Raw genomic sequence first — 18,788 nt, forward strand, 5'->3', positions numbered from 1 at the left:
CCCCAGTCGTTGGTCCCCGCTTCTTCCTCGGCATCTGCGGGGGGTCACGCTCTCCTCCTGATGGGTCCTGACCTGAAGTAGACATCCTGCAAAATGAATTGTAGTTAGTATTTTTAATTACTATGTAATTACTATTCGACGACTACGGTTATTACATGGTGTTAGTCATTCATCGTTGTCACTCGATGTAATGTTAGTATCGATATCAACATCGTCTCCCTCAAAAACGGCAAGCGCCTCATCTTCTTCATCCACTTCTTCATCATCTTCAACGACATTAACAAGCTCGGCCGTAGCAGTTTCGTGTCGATGATTAAGACGGTCGATATTTGACAATTCTATTGTCAATGGAATCGATGCTGAAGTGGTCGGATCAACTTCAGGAATGTCCCATATCCCACGTTGATTGCATTCCTGAACGATTTCCCATTCGCGACCCTTAACGAGATCTTGGATGTAAAACACTTGCTTCACTTGAGTCGCGAGTATAAATGGCTCTTCTGTAAACCACTCTTTGGCGGTATACGAACTCGTTGCTCCGGTGGTCTTATCAACGTGCACTATACGTCCTGCATTGTACTTGTCACCATACCATATGCATTTGAACAGTACAACACGACAGTTATGTGTATAGTTCAGCACGATTACGTCTTCCATTCGACCGTAAAAGTTGAAGTCGTTCAGGGGCACACAAACACCGCTATTCTGGGTGATTCGTTGGTTATCACGATGACGAGTGATGAACTTCACGCCATTCACAAAGCAACTCGGATACTGATGAGCAATTTGCATAGATCCCGTAGACAATGCGTAAAGTTCTTCAGACACGTCGGAACCAGTAACTTTCATGTCATAAATCTGGAATATGCAAATTAAGATGATGTCATTAGCGATTTTAGTAGCAATTTTAGTATGCTTTCAGCAAATGAATCCTTTCGGTTTACCTTTTTCGCAAACCAAATTTTGAATTCTTTTCTGTGCATTGCTTCGAGATCAGAATCTGCAGTTCCCGCTTCAGAGTTATTTTGTATAAGTTCCAAATGCTCACTGTTAACATTACGTAATTAGATGTAAATCAATGAGCTAGATTATGTACATATTTAAATGAAAGATTCCCTTACATCAAATACGGATCGATTTCTGGACAATTGGTAAAAATGTACCACTCCGCCTTCTCTTTTTGGACGTCGTCTAAAACTATCGCCTTCATCATCCCGTAAGGCACATAGTTTTCAGATCGAAAAACACTAAGTTCCCGCACTTGAACTTCATCGACAGTTTTCTTATCTTCGAGATACCTTGCAACAAATGTTAATGCCTCTTCTACAACGTACGCTTCCGCAATGGAGCCTTCGGGTCTAGCTCTATTTCTGACAAATTGTTTTAACGTTCCAAGGTATCTCTCAATTGGGTACATCCATCACATATGCACCAGACCGCCACACAACGCTTCATCTGGTAGATGAATTGTCACGTGAACCATGATCGTGAAAAAAGCTGGCGGAAATATCATCTCAAGCTTACACAATATCTCAATGATTGAATCTTGCGCTTTTTCGAGATCGTCCACTCTCAGGGTTCTAGAACTGATCAACTTGAAAAAGTTGCAGAGCTCTGAGATCGTCTCTTGTATCGGTTTTGGCACAAAAGGGCGAATACCATCAGCCAACAGCCTCTGCATGATCACGTGACAATCGTGCGACTTCAAACCTGTGAGCTTCCCGTCAGCAGTTACATTTTTCTTCAAATTTCCAGCGAGCCCGTCTGGGAATTTAACAAATTGGAGGAACTCGGTAAACCGGTGTCTCTGCTCAAGCGTTAACGTGTACGATGTTGGCGGTTTGTACCACCCATTCCTTTGTTGTCTCAAGTGCAGAGAAGACTTGATTTTCAAGTCCATCAAGTCAAATCTCGACTTCTCCGTATCGTAGTTCTTCTTTTCCAAGCTGAGCATCGTCCCGAGAAGATTCTCGCACACGTTCTTCTCTATATGCATGACGTCCATGTTGTGCTTCAACTCCAATTCTGACCAGTAAGAAAACTTATAAAAGATGCTCTTTTTGGTCCAATTCAATTCGCACTCAGCACGTTTTCGTTTACCGATATTCTTGCCGGTTGTCGTGGAAGACACACTAGTCAACTGATCGAGTATGTCTTGCGCAGTCAACTTGACAGGTTTCAGGCGCTTCTCGTGACGATTTACGTAGTGATCAGTGCTTTTCCTCAATCGGTGAGGCGTAGGCAAGAATCGACGATGGTCATAGTAGACAATCCTGTTTCTAATTTTCATAGATGGCGTCTCAATGTTGCACGTGGGGCAAGCAAGATACCCTTGGCCACTCCATCCCGACAAATACGATCGAGCCGGAAAGTCGTTTATCGTCCATAGAAGCACGGCACGCAACCGAAACACTTCATCGTTCGCCCCGTCTCGCACTTGGAATCCATTATCCCACAATTCTTTCAGCTCTTCAACTAGTGGTTCTAAAAACACGTCCATGTCTTTTCCAGGTGAGCTCGGTCCAGGTATCAAAAGCGTTAGCATCAAGTACTCTTTTTTCATGCACAACCAAGGTGGCAAGTTGTACGCAGTTAGTACCACGGGCCACATACTATACGCTAGACTCATTTCCCCAAACGGGTTGAACCCATCAGAAGCTAGTCCCAGACGTACGTTACGAGGCTCTGCAGCGAAATTTGGGTATCTCTCATCTAGATTCTTCCACGTCGAACCATCTGCAGGATGTCGCAAAACGCCTTCTTCTTTGACGCGATCTCGTTCATGCCACTGCATCTCAAGCGACGTCTGTCGAGAAGCGTACAATCGCTTCAATCGATCTTTCAAGGGAAAGTATCGTAATATCTTTTGTGATACATTCTTCCCGGTTGGCTTCCATCTGCTCTCATTGCAAATTGGGCACACTTCATCTTTCTCGAGATCTTTTCGAAATAACACACAATTGTTGATGCACGCGTCGATCATATCGTATCCCATGCCGAAACGCTTCAGCTTCGCCTTTGCCTCGTAGTGTTTTTCCGGAATTTGATTACCAATTGGGTGAGACTTCCTCAAGAGCTGCAACAATTCTGTAAACGACTTGTTCGTCCAATGGTTTGTGACTTTGATGTGCATCAACGAAACCAAGAACGACAAAGACGAAAACTCTTTGCACCTAGGGTACAATTCTGCTTCCAACTCAGCGAACAAATCTTCCACTTGCTCATCTGCACCCACTTCACTCGGAGTCGGATCCGTAAAATCGTCGAAGTCCTCGTGATCCATTATATCATGGAGAGCATCGTGCAATCCACCGACTCCTCTTTGGTTAGTCTCGCTGGCATCTTCTACCATTCGACGTTCGCCGTGATGATACCATTTGGTGTATCCCGGAGTAAATCCCTTGTTCAAAAGGTGATTCTTTACGACCCCGATGTCCAGACATCTCACGTTATTGCAAGACTTACAAGGACAACGATAATGACCGTTTTCGTTCGGGAGTCTGCTTGCAACGCGGATAAACTCGTTAACCCCTGTTTTATATTGCAAACTCAACCGATTGTTCTCGATAATCCAGTCCCTACTTGGATTTGACATTCTTCTGAATGAGACGGGAAATTGGGAGATAAAACTGAATCGTTAGAATTCATTTTGTAAGAGTGAATTATTGACATTGAGAGGTAAAACTGAGAGTGAATATTTGAAATTTAAAGTGAATTGTTATGAAATTGAGAGTGAGGAATTGTTAGGAAATTGAGAGTGACTCGTTAACATTTGAAAGATTCGAGAGCAAATTAGTGAGAGTGAAAGAGAAATTGTGAAAAATATGTATTAATTTGAAAAAATGGTTAGAATTCGTTATATTACAAAGAGTTATTATTCTACCGAAAATTCGGCAGAGTTTCCCCTAAAATATTGACTAACCAAAATCTGCAATTTAAAAAAAAAACACATATATAACCAACCAGGTCTATCCTATTAACATACTAAATACTAAACCGAGCCTCTGTGGCTTGATCGCAATAAATTTTCAATAAGTTTAAATTAAATGTAACATGTTACTAATTCAACAAATTGTAATCAAATTACACTAAACATGTTACATTAAATTACACTAAACATGTTACTAATTAATTTAATATGTTAATTTTAACTTAATTAATCTAATCTAACATATTACATATTATTAAAAGTAATCAACTTAATTAATCTAATCTAACATATTATATATTATTAAAAGTAATCAACTTAATTAATCTAATCTAACATATTACATATTATTAAAAGTAATCAACTTAATTAATCTAATCTAATATAGTAATCAACTTAATCAATCTAATCTAAAATATTAGATATTATTAAAAGAACTAACCTTTTTCGAGGCGACGAAGAGGCAACGAGCTACGGCGGGGGGCTGCAAGTGACCAAGCTGCGGCGAGAGGGCGGTGGAGCAGCGGAGCAGCGGGGCTGGACGCGTGGCGGGGCTGGTCACGGCGCCAGAGTGGGGGTCACGCGTGGCGGGGCTGGTCACGGCGCCGGAGTGGGGGTCGCGGTCGGCGGGGCGGGGCGGGAGGGCGGCGGGGCAGCGGAGCGGCGGGCTGGTCACGGCGGCGAGGCGGCACAAACTGGTCGGCCATGGAGAGAGAGTTCATTGAGATTGAAAGAGAGATGGGGGGAGAGAGAGAGAGAGAGAGAGAGAGAGAGAGAGAGAGAGAGAGAGAGAGAGACGTACCTTGGAGGAGGACGGCGGGGCTGGACGCTGGGCTGGTCGCGCGTGGCGGGGCTGGTCACGGCGCCGGGGAATGGGGGTCACGCGACGCGGGGCTGGTCGCGCGTGGCGGGGCTGGTCGCGCCGGGGACGAGCGTCGGAGAGAGAGAGAGAGTTAGAGAGAGAGAGGTGGTTTGGGCGAGGAAGAAGACGCTCGGGTATTTAAAATACCCTAAAACTATTAGGTGCGACAGTGTCGCACCTAATAGTCATCATTGTCGCACCTAATATGACTATTAGGTGCGACACTGTCGCACCCAATGTGAAATTCCAGAACCAAAAACATTCGGGGGGAATTTCTGACCGTTTGAAATTTTTAAACCCATTAGGTGCGACACTTGTCGCATCTAATGGTATTAGGTGCGACAAATGTCGCACCACCCAATAGTATCAGGTGCGACATTATCATATCGGGTGCGACAAAGTCGCACCGGATAGCACTAATCATCAGCGAAATTTTTAGTCGCTTGGAAGGGTATTAGGTGCGACATGTCGCACCTAATATGTGCTTAGGTGCGACATGTCGCACCTAATACCCTTCCGCACCTAATATGTTAATTTGTAGTAGTGTACCGGTCCGAATGGTGCTGAGTACTTAAATGGGAACTACCTCGAGCGCCCCGTTCCGCAATGGGTGAAGGTCACAAATTGCGAGCTCATTGCTGAGCTGGAAACTCAAACGGGAGCTGCCTTGAACGCCCCGTGTAGCAATGGGGGAAGGTTGCGAATCACGAGCTCATTGCTGCACGAGATCAGGACAAGCCGACGTCACGATGAATACAGTTCCACTAGTGGATCCTAGACAAGCGATAAAACACTTAGGCCACCGGAAGACTGCTGCTCGAAGTCTAATGCTGGTCTCTTGTTGTCTTAAGGGTTATAGCAGGGGATGTGCGTAACCTTGCGGAACGACAAGTACTAATTAGAGTGTGAACACATTAGTCGTGGTCTAGAACTAGTTAGATATGCATCTTACATTCTTATATGCTTGTTTTCACGTCATGGCATTTAGTTTATTTTCTTTTCTAGATAGACTCCCACTTACTCAGTCATTCGACTAATAGCTTTATGACCCTTGATAATGTAGATAAGGGAAAAGGTCTAAACGAGAACCGAAGTTGAAGACCGAGACCAATCTCGTATCGCCTTGACCTATGGGCTATGTGGTCTCACAACCGGGGGATTAATTTTATTTGTTAATGCATCCCGGAACGTATATGTATATGAGTCGCTATAAGACTCTAAGCTTTTATTAAAAGCGAAACATTTCCTCGGATTTTCGCAAACTACTTTAATATATATAAAAATCTTCCACGTTATCATGTTTAGTATGTATTATATTATAAGTTGTGTATGATCTAGAGACGACCAGTCGCGGCTCGTGGGCAAGCTATCGCTCACGGGTCGTGACACATTCCATTTCTTCTTCGCCGGACGAGACCATACGATTATGTTCATAAGGGGTTTTAGGTTGGGACGGGGATGGGGTTGGCCGAAGGATTGACGTTGTTGAATGAGGTTTATTTTGTTCAGTTTTAATTTTCAGCTCTGTTTCTTTTAGTTTTTGGTTTAGGCCAACGTTTAGGGTTGGATTAGTTTTCTGCTTTGTTAGTGCAGTTGGTGGAAGATGTTTTTTCTGTTTAGTATTTTGTCAGGTTCGGAGTGCCTCAAGTGGTCGAGGTTGACGATGGTTTTGAGTGCTCTTCGGTTACTAGACCGTGCTCCTTGCTCGTTCAAGGAATTACAGAAGATCTCTATTAAAGGGGCTCAATAGAGTTCGTTGTCGGGATTGTCATTCCGGTCAGAATAGACCATTGTCTCATTTGATTGTTTTGTGTGTCTTTTGCTTCTCATTTGTAGTTCAGGACATCTATTCGTTGAATTAGGGTTTGACTTTTGTCCGAAACCTTTGTATGATCGAAGTTAGTTTTGTGTTCTATGTGTTAATGAGAATTTTTCGTTAAAAATAAAAAATCTTTTAAAACTGTGTGACGATATACGAAGAAAAAAAAAACAAAACTTTAAGATATAAAAGTCTTTAGCAACAATTTTTTTTTTTTAATTGAACATTGGTCACCAGTGTCGCGTGTTCATTTAATGTGTTCTTGTTGTGCGCATGAGCGCATCATATGTTAAATACCTGGTGTTAACCATTGATTAATTTTGATTATAAAAGGAACAATTAAAATTAAAGTTAATTAATTTTAATTGGATGCCCACTATTTAGTGGCAGCCCCGAGTTTCAAAAATATATAATTGTTCTGTGTAGTGGATAAAACGTACATCAACATGGTGGATAACGAATAGTATAAGTTTAGACTAGATAAATTTTAAGAAACTATTATCATAATTGTCAACAGCTGTCTAAAATACAATATGAAGTACAGAAAAGAAAATGAAAAAAAAGGGCTCTCCGATTTTTCTTCCTTGCTTTGAATTTACGCTCTTTAATGATGGCTGGCACTGATAAGACGATATTCAAATAGTTATCCATGCATATTCTGCACAATCATGGCATATATCTAATAATGATTAGAAAGAAAGGATAAAACTTAACCCAGATCAATGTAATATTATCATGAACCCTTTGAACGAAATGAATTACAATTTTGCCTAGGCACAGGCGTCGTCGTCATCATCTTCAACGAACCATTTTCAATGGTCTCATCATAGCATTGTCTTCATGATCCAAAATCTGCAGCATTATCATAAAAAGGCGAGCCTGAATTTTCATGCAAAATAAGTTAGTTGAACTCGTGAGTGAAATGAGTGCTTACGTGGCAGTGATAGACGTAGCCAGGCTCGGCGGTGGCGTCGAAGGGATACGATTGGTTGGAGTGAATGTAAGAGAAGCGAACAACGAGTTTGGTGACGAAGCCGGGCATCATCTTGAACACGTTCTTCCACCCTCTCTCGTGACGCGGAACGCTCACTTTCATCCCGCGCTTGTGCTTGCCCACGTGGCACTTAACGGCGTCGTTGCGCTCCGTCATGCACGCCGAGAACTCCTCCAGGCGGACCAACGCCGTCTGCTCCACTACCACGAAGAGGCCTAGGTGTATGTGTAACGGATGGTTGTCCTCCGTCAGATTGATCACCTCCCAAACCTCCGTGGTCCCCACCTGAGGCGTCTCCGTCGCCGGATCCTCGTAAGACTTCCCGTTCAGGTACAGGTGAGTTGGCTCGCCCGACGCGCTCGCGTACTCGTACATCGCAACATACCGTGTGCGCGTCGCAGAGGATACATCCGGGTCCGGATAATGTACCAACCTCCTCGGCAGTTTCCACGTGTCCACTTCCGATTGGCCCACCACGAAGAATTTCATGACCTTCCCGTTCGCTTCGTTCACTGGATCGCCCGACGGGAACGGGTACTTGGCGTCGTTCTCTAGAATTACATCCCAGCCCCTTGACTTCGAGAAGTCAACGACGACGTCTGTGATCTCAGATGGCCCCAGAAGGACTCGCTTCGCGTTGACCGGCCTCTGCAGGTACGCCGAGTCGGATCCGACGTGGACGAATCGGAGACCGTTGGAGAAGAAGAGGCGGAAGAATCTCGCGTTGCTTGCGTTGATTATTCTGAACCTGTACTTCCTCCGCCGTACGGTCAACCTCGGCCAAGCCTTGCCGTTGACTATGATAGCGTCGCCGAAATACTCCGGCTGCCACTGGGGATGAATCTCCGGGTTGTTCCCGGTGGCGTTCATGTAAATAGAGCCGTCTGATCTGAAGCTCCGGTCAAAGAGGACGAGGACGCGGTCAAACTCGCCGCCAGCTGGCAAGCCGAGGGGGGACTCGATGGGCGGCGATCGGATGACGTAGGCTCCGATGAGGCCCGCTAAGAGGTTGACACGTGTGAGGCCCATGGCGTGGTCGTGGTACCAGAGGTTCCCGGGGTGTTGGAGGTTCCGGTAGCGGTAGGTCTTGTTGGACCAAGTGGGCCCCACGTGGGAGAAGGCACGTGTGAACCAGGAGTTGGCGTTGCCGTCGCTGCCGGGCTCTTCTATGCCGCCGTGCAGGTGGACTACCGTGGGGACGCCGCCACGATCGGGCGGATGTGCGGTGGGGATCGTCGGGTCCCACGGGAGGATGTGTTTCCGAGGGAGGTGGTTCTGCCACGTCACAAGGGTTTCGATCCCCTGCACTGCCTCTATCGTGGGCCCCGGTATGCTTGCCGTCTCTTTCGTTTCTCCGTACGCGAACACCTTTGTCGGTGGAATGTCGCGGTGGAATTTCTGCAACAAACACCCAAATGGTGATTATTATTATAATTTATGTGTAGAAAGGATGAACGTAACGTTTCATTAGCAATACGTGATAACTAGTTTAATGATTGTGTCAATTACATGAAGTATGAAGTTATGAAAACCTCAAATATGAAGAGTGAGCCTCTCAATCAACTAGCAAAACCTATTTTTTTATTTATTATCAAAATTTTAGGTACAATTTGTTCTCTTATGTCCTTTATTATATGTACTGAATTTAATACGGTAAAAATTAATTAATTAAAATTTTCGAGTTAAATTTAACCGAAATATTATTTTTTTATATGGTTAACTGGAAAAAAAAAAATCCAAAATATTTAATTTAGGTCCACCCCAGTTAACTTTCTGCAGTAAACCGCAATTATTTTCATGAATCATGTGGGTTATTATTTAAAACGCCTAACTGGCAAAGTGTGCCTCAATTATTGGAAATTAAGCAAATATATTCTCTCTCAACAGAAATTAATTCCACAAAAAACATATTTTCCTCTTGGTTTTTTTATAAACTAATCTTGAGTATACATATACTGAATTTACCACAAAAAACATTAATAAAACCTTCAATAATATTTAAAAAAAAAACGTATCCTTTTCCTTAAGTTTTTGATAAATTAATCTTGCGTATATATATATAAAAAAAATTAAACTAACCTTGAGATTATCTATATCCTGAAGTTACCAAAAAATAGCATAGCATGAAAAAAAAAACCTTCAATAGCTTGAAAAAATCAAGAATCTGATACTAAATGCAAAGGTGGTATATAAAAAGAGACTTTAGGAAAAGCCTTCTTTCTCTTTTTTTCCTTCTATCCCCTAAAGTTAAAGTATACGTCTATGTGCAAGCTGTATTCTTAAATTTTAAACAAAATTTTAAACAAAATTGCCTCAAATTCTAAAGGTCAAGCACATAGCCAATAAGAATCATAAACGAAAAAGGGAAGACGAAAAAAGAAAAGGAAAAGCACATATCAAAGCATATAATGAAGTTGGCTAAATAATAAATATTCCATTTCGCATGCATCCAAAATTTCTTTTTGAACAACTTTCCCTCGGATTTTATTTCAATATTTCCGTGGTATTTTGACCAATAGGCTTAGTTTAATTGCCGTACTTTGTAAATACAAAAAAATTACCATACTTTTCACCATACACAAAAGTAATACTAGAAGTGAAGTAGTAGTTGTTTAATTGGGTTACCCATTTTTTGTTGAACATTCCGATGGTGAGTGATTTGGGTTTAGGGAGTCCATTGACGATGTGAAAACCTCGGATCTTAGGCATGTCTTGCAGCTCATCCACAAACATTCTCAGCTTTGATAGATTCAGAACCTTCTCTTCTTCTTCTTGATGACCCATTGTTCTTGATACAGTACAGCTACTAATTAGCAGCCCAAATATCCATATTACACTACTAGTAAGTCTCTCCATGAGAGAGAGAGAGAGAGAGAGAGAGAGAGAGAGAGAGAGAGAGAGGGAGATGAAGAAAAAGTTGGAGATGGCAAATCATATATAGTCCTGTCCCCTCCTGTGGCTCTTTTGTTTGGTAATGGAAATATATCTTGTGATAATACGGGAGCGCGGTATTTTTATTTTAATTTTTAGAAAAGTAAATGTAAACTGATACAGTACAAGGATTAAGGTGCTGTAATGACGGATATATATTGCATTTTTGAGTCAGCAGTAAAAAAAAAAAAAAAATATATAAATAATGTAAATGTTGAACTTAAGAATAATTGAATAGGAATTGCTACCTTAACTATAACTAATCCCGGGCATACTGATGGTATCGGAAATCCGTTCCAAAGAAAAAACATATCTGCTCGTTAACGAAATTCCGTTCCAACGTGTCACCGGAACGGAAATCCTGATGCTATATTTTTTGCCGTCGTAACGTCGAAATTCCGTTCCGAGTTCTGGAAGAGCTCTGAGAATTTTTCTCACAAGTTTTTTTCTTATGACAAAGGTTCACCCAGAGAATGTGATTCATTAAAGAAATCACAAAGATGAACATAGAATTTGTTGATAGTTTCTTCCTCATGCATCTTGAGGTTCTCGAATTTTTTAGTCATCAGTTAAAGACGATATGTCTTCACTTTAGAGGTTCCATCATTGGAGGTTTCCATAATTTTCTAAGCATCTTTGGTACTGACACAAGTGTTGATGAGCCTGAATACATTCTTGTCAACTCCCTTGTATATGGCATTCAAGGCTTTAGAGTTTGCAAGGGAAGCTTAATCTGTTGTGGGATCTTAATCCTTCTCAGGTTTGTTCATCCATGAATGACTGCTTTCCAAGTCTCGTGGTTGATGGAATTGATAATTGCACTCATTTGTGCCATCCAGTAAACATAATTAGATCAATCACTACTACAAATGTTGGATTATACAACCCACTTTCTACAACGCTTAAAATAAGTGTTGTAGAAACTAGGGATTCTACAACGCTTATCACAAGCGTTGTAGAAACTTGGTGTTTCTACAACGCTTATGGATAAACGTTGTAGAAACTGAGTGTTTCTACAACGCTTCTGGCTAAGCGTTGTAGAATTAAATATATTTCAGATTTCCCACAACGCTTAGACAATCCGTTGTAGAATCCTCGCCGCGGCGCCACGTGGTTTATGCAGCGGCGAGAACTTTCTACAACGCATAGTGAAAGCGTTGTAGAAGGATGTAATACGCCGCGGGGAGATTTATACCTCGCCGTGGTTTCTACAACGCTTAATAAAAGCGTTGTAGAAACCATTCGCCGCGGCGAGGTATAAATCTCGCCGCGGCACCATCTCGACCGACCTATTGCCCAGAGGCGGTGATGGAGGCACAGCGTTCTGGGTATCCACAGGGGATGAGAGTTGCGCCCAAAGATCATCTAGGTTTACATCTTGATTCTCGAACAAAGGAAAGAGGTCATCTTCAACGGACCCACACCCAGACAGGTGGTGGGTAGGGACCATGGGCACGTGTAGCGAGACAGAAACAAAAAGAATCCAGAAAAAATAAGATAAATAGTAAAAGGGGGCTCGGCCGAACCTGTCTTCGCGATGGATCGCTCTGATGGGCCAACAATGATGCGAACCTTGAGTTTACCACGCGAGCTTCACTCAGCGATAAACTCGGGGGACTAATGTTATCGATCCAGCCCCAATCGCGACCAATCATAGGGAGAAAAGGCGGTCAGACTTGCCCTGGCCATTGATCAGCCCGTGGGCCTGTTCGGACAAGGGCCGGCCTGACAGCCTCGACCCAAAAACCGAGCTCAGCCCCGCGAGGCCGACCTCGGCCTCAGCTTGCCCTTTCGCTTGGTCGAGCTCGCCTGGTCGAGCTCGCCCCTTCGCTTGGTCGAGCTCGTCAGCTCGCCCTTGGTCGAGCTCGTCCTTTCGCCCCTGGTCGAGCTCGTCAGCTCGCCTTTGGTCGAGCTCGTCACTTCGCTCCGCTTAGTCGAGCTCGTCAGCTCGCCCTTGGTCGAGCTCGTCACTTCACTCGGTCGAGCTCGCCAGGTCGCCCGTGGTCGAGCTCATCACTTCGCTCCGCTTAGTCGAGCTCGTCAGCTCACCCTTGGTCGAGCTCGTCACTTCGCTCGGTCGAGCTCGTCAGCTCGCCCTTGGTCGAGCTCGTCAGCTCGCCCTTGGTCGAGCTCGTCAGCTCGCCCTTGGTCGAGCTCGTCCCTTCGCCCTCGGTCGAGCTCGTCAGCTCGGCCTTGGTCGAGCTCGTTAACTCGCCCTTGGTCGAGCTCGTCAGCTCGCCCTTGGTCGAGCTCGCCCCTTCGCCCTTGGTCGAGCTCGTCAGCTCGCCCTTGGTCGAGCTCGTCCCTTCGCCCTTGGTCGAGCTCATCACTTCGCCCTTAGTCGAGCTCGTCAGCTCGCCCTTGGTCGAGCTCGTCAACTCGCCCTTGGTCGAGCTCGTCAGCTCGCCCTTGGTCGAGCTCGCCCCTTCGCCCCTGGTCGAGCTCGTCAGCTCGCCTTTGGTCAAGCTCGTCACTTCGCTCCGCTTAGTCGAGCTCGTCAGCTCGCCCTTGGTCGAGCTCGTCACTGCGCCCTTGTTCGAGCTCATCACTTCGCCAGCTCGCCCTTGGTCGAGCTCGTCCCTTCGCTTGGTCGAGCTCGTCAGCTCGCCCTTGATCGAGCTCACCAGCTCGCCCTTGGTCGAGCTCGTCCCTTCGGCCTCGGTCGAGCTCGACAGCTCGCCCTCGGTCGAGCTCGACAGCTCGCCCTCGGTCGAGCTCGTCACTTCGCTCGGTCGAGCTCATCAGCTCGCCCTTGGTCGAGCTCGTCAGCTCGCCTTTGGTCAAGCTCGCCAGCTCGCCCTTGGTCGAGCTCGTCCCTTCGCCCTTAGTCGAGCTCGTTAGCTCGCCCTTGGTCAAGCTCGTCACTTCGCTCGGTCGAGCTCGCCAGCTCGCCCTTGATAGAGCTCGCCAGCTCGCCCGTGATAGAGCTCGCCAGCTCGCCCTTGGTCGAGCTCGTCCCTTCGCTTGGTCGAGCTCGTCAGCTCGCCCTTGATCGAGCTCGCCAGCTCGCCCTTGGTCGAGCTCGTCCCTTCGCCCTCGGTCGAGCTCGTCAGCTCGCCCTCGGTCGAGCTCGTCACTTCGCTCGGTCGAGCTCGCCAGCTCGCCCTTGGTCGAGCTCGTCACTTCACTCGGTCGAGCTCGCCAGCTCGCCCGTGGTCTAGCTCGTCACTTCGCCCCGCTTAGTCGAGCTCGTCAGCTCGACCTCGGTGTCAGAGGCCCATCCTCGGCGAAGGAACACGCCAATGACGCCAGCCTACATTATCCTCTGCCAAAGGAAATACCGCTGACGCCAGCCTACATTATCCTCTGCCAAAGGGCATACCGCTGACGCCGATCTACATTATCCTCTGCCTAGGACATGCCGCTGACGTCAACTTGCATTATCCTTTGCCAAGGGCTATACTCGGCCAAGCCTAGGCTATCCTTGGCCGCCTATAAATACAAGAGGCCCTCCCTCTTCAAAAGGTAATCCAAATTCCATTTCTTGAGTGCAAAAAGGCTGCCGAACTCACCTCTTGCTTGTTTCTCTCAACTCTTGGCCCCTAAACACTCTAACCCCTTTTTATCCATCTCAACCCGACTAATGTTTAGCGTCGGAGAGGAAAACAGGGGCACCCCCCCTGTTTTCCCTTTGTAGTTCACGCCTCCCCGCTTGTTTTTCAGGTGCTTGGGCGAAGTGGACGTTACCAACAGCTAAGGGACGACTTGAGCCATCAAGTCCGACACGCTCGAGCCCGGGCGAGACCACTCGGTCCGACCTTGGGTCTAACCGCCCGCGGCTCCTATATCGTTGTCCGAAAAACGGCGACAACAAATATCAATATTCAATATTTAGTGTTTTGATCAACTAAATATTTGTTTGTCATATCTATCTACGCTCGAGGCTAGAAAAGGCGAAGAAGACTCGAAATTATTGTTTTATAAATCCGAGCTTAAGTTCGTATATCGAAAATGACGACGAGGAGGCTTATTTGTCAAAACGAGTCAAGGACGTTGGAAACGTGGTACGAGATTGCAAATTTGGTGAATTAGTTTTGATGCCGTATAACAAAGGTGCGCATTGGATGCCTGTTGTCCTCGACCTTTGGAGAAATAGCGCTATGTTCTTTGACCCGTTGAGAAATAAAATCCCAATCGATTTAAATCGATTGATAAAAAGGTAATATTCTGATTTCTTAAATAATTTTCTTTATAAATCGTTCTAGATGTTTTTTCTCTTATAATCTCCGTGTTATATAGGGTTCTTGTTGATTTCAAGCTCGAGCATCAAAACGCCCATAGTAACGGGCAATCAACGTACATCAAGGCTTGGGACGCTCCGAGACAAACGGGAAACACGGAATGCGGGTATTTTGTCATTTCTTATATGCGTGATATAGTCGTAGGAGGTGTAGGAAAATTAGAAAATAAGAAATCCTATACAAAAGAGGATTTAGAGAGAGTTAGGGAAGAATGGGTAAGTTATGTACAAACATTTATTAACTGTGATGATTAGCTAGTTTTTTTTTATTGAATTATGGATTGGTTGTAGATGTATATATTATTTTGAATGTTTTGAAGATGAGGATATTTGAAGATGAATGTATATATTAGATATTTTTTGTATTGAAGATTATTTTCAGGTGCTAGTACCGTGTAAAAACAGATTTTGGATTGAAAATAAATGATTCTCGCCGCGGCGAACTATACTTCTCGCCGCGGCAGATTTAAGACTCGCTTGGTTTGTTTATGTTTATGACTAGATTACTGTGTTTTATTTGTGTGTTTGAGACTATTCAGTCTTTGTTTGAGACTCGTTTGGTGTGTTTTATTTCATATGTGTTTGAAACTTGATGTTATATGTTTAAGACTAGTTTGGTTTGTTTTATTTATTGTAGAAATTTTAATTGAATGATCATTTTTAGTTGGAGAACAGGTTAAATATTGGAAAAAAGTGAATGAGTAGGTGGTAGAGTGCTTCTTCGCCGCGGCTAGGTACCTTTCTTGCCGCGGCGTGACTATTCTCGCCGCGGCACAGTATATTCCCCGCCGCGGCGAGTGCTCTACGCCTCGGCTTAAATATTACTTCGCCGCGGCGAGATTTTGATTTTTTAATACCGAGAGTCTATGTTTTTTAAGAACTTGTCTCGCCGCGGCGAGTTGATATTCCCGCCGTGGCGTAATGACCTCGCCGCGGCATGGAATATACGTTGCCGCGGCGAGGTTTCTACAACGCTTTTTTAAGCGTTGTAGAAGGGTCCTCGCCGCGGCAGGATTTGTATGTCACCGCGGCGAGGATTTGATTTTTTTATACCGAGAGTCTGTGTTTTTTAAGAACTTGTCTCGCCGCGGCGAGTTGATATTCCCGCCGCGGCGTACTGACCTCGCCGCGACATGGAATATACGTTGCCGCGGCGAGGTTTCTACAACGCTTTTTTAAGCGTTGTAGAAGGTCCTCGCCGCGGCAGGATTTGTATTTCGCCGCGGCGAGAGTTTGATTTTTTTATACCGAGAGTCTGTGTCTTTTAAGAACTTGTCTCGCCGCGGCGAGTTGATATTCCCGCCGCGGCGTACTGACCTCGCCGCGGCATGGAATATACGTTGCCGCGGCGAGATTTCTACAACGCTTTTTTAAGCGTTGTAGAAGGTTCCTCGCCGCGGCAGGACTTGTCTGTCGCCGCGGCGAGATTATCCTGCCACGGCGAGAGTTGTACTCAGCCGCGGCGATGTTGGAGAAATGTAATTTTAATGTAAATGACATTATACTGAGAAATTTTGAATGAAAAATAACGTTGTCCACAGGAGAATAACATAAAATCCAAAATGAAAATACATTATCTAAATGTTTAATATCAAACAAAAATAGGATCTATATCCTTACGAAGTAGATGTGACACATCGTCATCATTAAAATCATCCACCTCTTGATCAATTGGCGGTAATCCTGATGTGAACGGAGGAATGCTAGACATGTCTTCGTCTTCTTCTTCGTTACCGTTTCTCGCTTTCATATGAACCACTAACGATAACTCAAGATTTGCTGGATCCGAAACATAAAACACTTGACTTGCTTGCGAAGCCAAAATAAATGAATCATTCTCGTAGCCAATCCGTCTAAAGTCGACAATTGTAACTCCTTCATTATCAACTTTAACGTGATTATTGTCTGCCCATTTGCACTTGAATAATGCGACTCGCAACCCGCAATAATCAAGTTCCCAAATATCTTCAATGTATCCGTAATACTTCATAAAAGCATGTTTTGGATTCTTATCTTTTGCCGACGAAACATGTAAAGCTTCAGCAAACAATGTAACACCACTATTTTGTATGGGATGCTTGTTGTCTCGTTCCCTTGTGTAAAATGTAAAACCATTAACAGACCAAGCAGTGTACCTTGTAACCATTGAGGACGGCCCGCCAGATAGTTTACTCAACGTAGATGAATGTCCTGCCTCTATAAATATGCGTTTTCCAAGCCAGTTTTGAAACAAACGGTGTGCTCTTCTTGCAACCATTTTTCATTTCTACCCTTCTTTGGATTATTCACTCTCAACTCATTCAAATGAATATCCACAAATGGCTTGACCTCGGAAACGTTGTGTAGCACATGGAGACTTGCTTGCTCCCATTCTTTTCGGTTGACGATCGAATAAGTACCTATAATGAAAAAAATACTTAAAAATAATGTTCATATATAATTTAAATAAACAAATAAAGTGTTAAAGAAATACCTTTAGATAGAGCTTTTGAATCAAAATTGGTATTCTTGGGTAACCCAATTTCGTCTGTTTTAGCTAAATACTCAGAACAAAACTCAACCGACTCTTCTGCTATGTAATTTTCAACTATGCTTCCTTCCGGCCTATTGTAGTTCTTCACGTAGCTTTTCAACACTTTCATATAACGTTCGATTGGATACATCCACCGTAAAAACACGGGCCCTCCTAATTTCACTTCACGTACCAAGTGGACGGTTAAGTGGATCATTATGTCGAAAAACGAAGGCGGAAAGATCTTTTCGAGCAAGCACAGAGTTTTCACCAATTCTGACTGCATTAAATCCAATCGAGTTGGATCGATGACCTTCGAGCAAATCGAGTTAAAGAATACACATATCTTTGATATTGCAAACCTCACATCTTTTGGCACAATTCCTCGCAAAGCAAGAGGCAACATTTGTTGTAGCAGCACATGACAGTCGTGCGTCTTCATTCCAGTAAGTCTCAAATCTTTCAAAGACACGAACCTCTTATAGTTTGACGAATGACCTTCGGGACTTTAATAGAAGCAAACCAGTTACACAATTTCTTTTTCTCCTTTCGATCTAGAGTGTACTTTGCCGGTGGTAATTTTGTTTTTTTCCCACCCCCCTCCTCGGGATGCAAAATGCTTCTTATATTCATCTCTTTGAGATCCAATCGAGATTGTATTCCGTCTTTCGATTTATTTGGATCATCAAGAAGTGTACCAATAAGCGATTCGCAAACATTTTTCTCGATGTGCATAACATCCAGACAATGCCGGACGTAGTGTGTCTTCCAATAAGGAAGGTCGTAGAAAATCGATTTCTTCTTCCAAGGATTCTCTTTGAACGATTCTTTAGTACTAGCACTCCGCTTTCTTTTCCCAAGCACTTCATTGACGTTTTTAACCATCTCATAGACATCTTCACCAGACAAAATTCTAGGAGGGGGTCGTTCTTCTGAATTTCCATCAAACGCTTGTTTCAATCTTCTATACGAGTGATCTCTTGGTAAGAATCTTCTATGACCCAGAAAAACAGTTTTCTTACCATGCTTCAAACGGATGGAAGATGTGTCTTTCATGCAAATCGGACAACCAATCGAGCATTTCACAGAGTATCCTGACAAGTTTCCATAGGCCGGAAAATCGTTAATAGTCCACATTAACATTGCCCTTAAGTTGAACGAATCTCCACGGTAAGCGTCTTTAACTTCCATCCCTTTCTCCCATAACATCTTCAAATCATCGACCAACGGTGCCAAATAGACATCAATATCATTTCCTGGTTGATTCGGTCCTGAAATCAAAAGCGTTAACATCAAGAACTTTCTCTTCATACATAGCTTTGGAGGGAGATTGTAGTTCACAAGTATAACCGGCCAAACACTGTATTTACTGCTCATCATGCTGAACGGGTTCATTCCATCAGAAGCTAGACCAAGGCGCAAATTTTGAGTATCAACACTGAAATCCTTATACTCTAAATCGAATGATTTCCACTGTGCAGCATCAGCAGGATGTCTCAACA

General features: G+C 44.2%; 1 protein-coding gene across 1 annotated transcript; it reads right to left on the reverse strand.

Moving 5' to 3' along the window:
* Positions 1-7,094: 7,094 nt before the first annotated feature.
* On the reverse strand, positions 7,095-10,539 carry LOC149390272 (multicopper oxidase LPR2-like). The gene is made up of 4 exons (XM_089619603.1): positions 10,229-10,539; positions 7,544-9,001; positions 7,372-7,461; positions 7,095-7,267 (listed from the first exon to the last, which is right to left on the reverse strand). Exons 1-3 carry the CDS (start codon positions 10,457-10,459, stop codon positions 7,408-7,410), a joined length of 1,743 nt encoding a protein of 580 aa, XP_089475729.1. The 5' UTR covers positions 10,460-10,539; the 3' UTR covers positions 7,095-7,267; positions 7,372-7,407.
* Positions 10,540-18,788: the final 8,249 nt, after the last annotated feature.

This window comes from Urtica dioica, chromosome 7 (assembly GCF_054948205.1).
Source record: "Urtica dioica subsp. dioica isolate 48M chromosome 7, U.dioica_male_clone48M_v1_H2, whole genome shotgun sequence".
Classification (NCBI taxonomy): domain Eukaryota; kingdom Viridiplantae; phylum Streptophyta; class Magnoliopsida; order Rosales; family Urticaceae; genus Urtica; species Urtica dioica.

Excerpts from the sequence above, each read along its gene's own strand:
- LOC149390272 (XM_089619603.1), bottom strand. The coding sequence starts at position 10,459 with ATGGAGAGACTTACTAGTAGTGTAATATGGATATTTGGGCTGCTAATT. Across the intron at positions 9,002-10,228 it reads GAATGTTCAACAAAAAATGG|AAATTCCACCGCGACATTCC; the intron begins GTAACCCAATTA and ends TGTTTGTTGCAG. Across the intron at positions 7,462-7,543 it reads GCTACGTCTATCACTGCCAC|ATTTTGGATCATGAAGACAA; the intron begins GTAAGCACTCAT and ends ATAATGCTGCAG.